The 3,558-nt window shown below is 45.6% G+C and overlaps 1 protein-coding gene across 1 annotated transcript in view; it reads right to left on the bottom strand.

Moving 5' to 3' along the window:
- The window catches only part of mthfd1b (methylenetetrahydrofolate dehydrogenase (NADP+ dependent) 1b), an 82,592-nt gene that overhangs the window by 54,736 nt on the left and 24,298 nt on the right, over positions 1 to 3,558 (bottom strand). Inside the window, exons 7-8 of the mRNA XM_048600009.1 lie at positions 2,475 to 2,553; positions 1,132 to 1,265 (exon numbers count right to left, since the gene is read on the bottom strand). Coding sequence (XP_048455966.1) covers positions 1,132 to 1,265; positions 2,475 to 2,553 — 213 coding nt within the window. The remainder of the gene's footprint in view (positions 1 to 1,131; positions 1,266 to 2,474; positions 2,554 to 3,558) is intronic.

Genomic DNA, 3,558 nt, shown 5'->3' with positions numbered 1-3,558 from the left:
CCCCCCCTTGATAATGTACATACTCACATTCCGATCACTTAATCTGAAGTATTAACATCTTTTCTCCACCAGCACCCTACGCCCACTATCCCCACCCCCATGCTCCCCCTCCAAAGTATAGCATGAATGCTGTCACCTCCACCTTCACTTCAGCTCTGATGGAATCATCTAGACTTGAAACATTCACTTGCTCTCCCTCCATGGAAACTGCCTGACCCACTGTGACCTCCAGCATTTGTTGTTTTCAGTACAGATTCCAGCATCTGCAGTAATTTGTTCCTACATTAATTTGCTGTCAGCCCATTTCCTGCTTCCTTCAACAAAACTTTGCATTGATATAGTACCTTTAATGCAGTAAAACATCACAAGGTCCTTCAGAGTAAAATCTGTAGTGAACCACAAAGAAGAATTAGTGGGACCAATCACATTATGACAGTTTGGTCAAAGTGCTAAGTTGTAACAAGTGAGTGAAGAAAGATGGAGATATTTAGGGAGGGAGTTGCAGAGGTTTGGGCTGAGGTGACCAATAACAGGAAGAAGGGAGTGGGAGGTGCATAAGAACATTAGACAAACACAGAGGTATAGAGATCTTGGATTGTGGGTGATTGGGCATCGGGGAGGAGACTAAGGAGGAATTTCAACACAAAAGATGAAAAGTTAAGAATTAAAATGTTCCTGCACAGAGCTGCACACTTCGTATTTTAAGAAGAGTTTCAACCTCTGGGGAAGGCCTGGTGTTGGCTAGTGAAATGTCTCCTGACAGGCTCTTGGTCCAGGAGGGCCTAGTCCTCACAAGCAACACTGGTCTCCCACAGCTTCTCCAGTTGGTGAGCTGAACCCCAGTTAAATTCCATTAAATTCTGCCCCATGTTTCCGTACCCAGCACCCTGCCACAGGGGAACACTGTTAAGAGTGTTAAGAAAGTAGATCCTCATCTCCTCCAATCAACTGGCAAAAGGGCAAGAAACATGGTCCAAGTCATCCACCACTTTTCTTTCCTGGATTCCCTTGTCCCAACAGGCCTGTCAGTGTGTTAGTGATAACTTTATCCAGTCTCCAAATGTGAGATGCTCCAACCATTCACCACCCACTTCCCTTTCCTCTGATCGCTGTGGTTACAGCTTTCCATACCTCTCCTGGCAGGTCAGCTGTCTTAGAATGGCAGGTGGTTACAGTAGCATGGTTCGACACCAGGAGGTCTCGCATGGGGGCACCAACAATCTTGCTCCTTCCAATAACGACAGCTCGAGAGCCAGCCAGCTTCACTCCTGCAGCAACGGAGACAGAAATCATTCAGAAAGGCAGCTGGGTTTTGGAGACAAAATCTATTGGGCACAGGAAGCAGGCCATTTGGCCCATTGTGCTGGTATCAGCTCTTTCAAAGAGATATCCAATTAATCTCATGACCCTGCACAAAAAAAAAAGATTCACAAGGAGGTTACTGAGACTGGAGGGTTTGAGTTATAGGAGAGGTTGGATAGACTGGGACTTTTTTCACTGGAGCGTAGGAGGCTGAGGGGTGACTTTATAGAGGTTTGTATGATCGTGAGGGACATGGATAAGGTGAATAACCAAGGTCTTTTCCCCAGGTTAGGGGAGTTCAAAACTACAGGGCATAGGTTTAAGGTGAGAAGGGAAAGATTTATAAGGGACCTAAGGGACAACCTTTTCATGCAGAGGAGGTGGTGTGTTTATGGAATGAGCTGCCAGAGGAAGTGATTGAGGCAGGTACAATTGCAACAATTAAAAAAGACATTTGAACAGCTACATGGGTAAGAAAAGTTTAGAGGAATATAGGCCATACACAGGTAAATGGAACTAATTCAGTTTAGGGAAGCTGATGGGCATGGATGAGTTGGGCTGAAGGGCCTGTTTCCATGCTGCCTGAATCTGAAGTTGAATCTACTTTGACCAGCCTTTCAAGAAATGTAAACCAGATCACAACAACTCATTGTGTACAAGCAATTCTCCTTACTGCATAACCCCACTCTTACTCTTAAACCTGTGTTCTCTGGTTAGCAACCCATCTGCTCGTAGTCTCTTTCTATCTAACCTGGATTTTGTGACACCACCACTATATCTCCCCCTTAGCACAGTTACCCGAGCCCCACTCTCCTCCCCACCTCCCAATGACACTAAAGCAAGTGGTTTGTTGACCCGTCTCCCTCAAAAAAAAAAAGTGGCACTCTGGCTGTGACACTTCACGGTAAACCTGAACTACCAGCCGAGGCCAGGATCGAGTGGCTGTAATTCTACAGCCCTCTGGCCTATCCTGCTGCCCGAGTTCATAAAGAGCAAACTTACTCAGTACTGGTCAGAGCTTGGACACACAGCCACTTTGCCACGTTTCTCCAATATGCTTAACTCACTGTTTGGGATAAGTGTCGCTCTGACAATAACTCAACATGTTCAACAGCATCCAGGACAAAACAGTGTGCTTGATCACCATCTCATTCAGCATCTTAAGCACTCACACCATGGCCCCATGTGTCCTGTCCACAGGACTGACATAATGGCTTCGTTTTCAGGCATTATCTCCCAAACTTGCAATTCCTATCACACAAAGATAAAAATAGAAATTGCTGGAGAAACTCAGCAGGTCTGGCAGCCATCTGCGGAGAGAGAAAAAAAAAAGTTAACACTTCAAGTCCAGTCACTGTTCCTCAGAAGGATCTACAGTTCTGAAGAAAAGTCACCGGACTTGAATCATTAACTCTGCTTTCTCACCATAGACGCTGCCAGACGTGCAGAGTTTTGTCCAGCAACTTCTATTTTTGTTTCAGATCTTCAGCATCCAGAGTTTTCTGTCTTATTTTATCCCAGAAAAATAAGGCTGGTAAAGTCCATGACCACCTCCAAAAGCACACGCCATCCTGATTTGAAACTGTATTGCCATTCTTCTCCCAAAGACGGTGCGACATTGGATCAAATCCCAGCATGGGAGATGGTGCAATTTGAATTCAATAAGGAAAACCAGCCTAATCTCAACGATGTAACCAATGTAAAAATTGTCACCAATATCCTTTAGGGAAGTAAATCTGTCATCCTTACCTGGTCTGGCCTAACATGTGACTCCAGACCCATACGTGGTTGATAAATTAATGGCTCGGTTTTTCAGTAACTAGTTAAAGGTAACAGCTAATAGTGTAGCTAACGGTGGGAGAGGTTAGCTCTCTTTCAGTTCTCGATTACATCACCAAAGAGAAGTGCTGACTCTTGCAGTCTGGACACATTCTGCCTCTGTATTGTTCACACACTCTCTGTCTACCTACCCAGGAGCCAGTCAGAGCGTTGTTGCTATGCTGATGATTCCTGGCCTCCACAACTGGCCCTGACTGCACAAACCAATCAGCAATCTGTCTCTGGGTGAAGCTTGCTCAAAACACACACACACCCATGGTGCCACTGGATCTCAAATTTCTCCACCCCGCTACTGCTTGAAGATGATGATTGATGAGGGTTAAGGCAGTGAATACAGTGTGGAGCTGGAGGAACACAGCAGGCCAGGCAGCATCAGAGGAGCAGGAAAGTTGACGTTTCGGGTTGGGACCCTTCTTT

The sequence above is a fragment of the Rhincodon typus genome, chromosome 8 (assembly GCF_021869965.1).
Source record: "Rhincodon typus isolate 14 chromosome 8, sRhiTyp1.1, whole genome shotgun sequence".
NCBI lineage: Eukaryota > Metazoa > Chordata > Chondrichthyes > Orectolobiformes > Rhincodontidae > Rhincodon > Rhincodon typus.
This window is presented reverse-complemented; position numbering and strand designations above follow the sequence as displayed.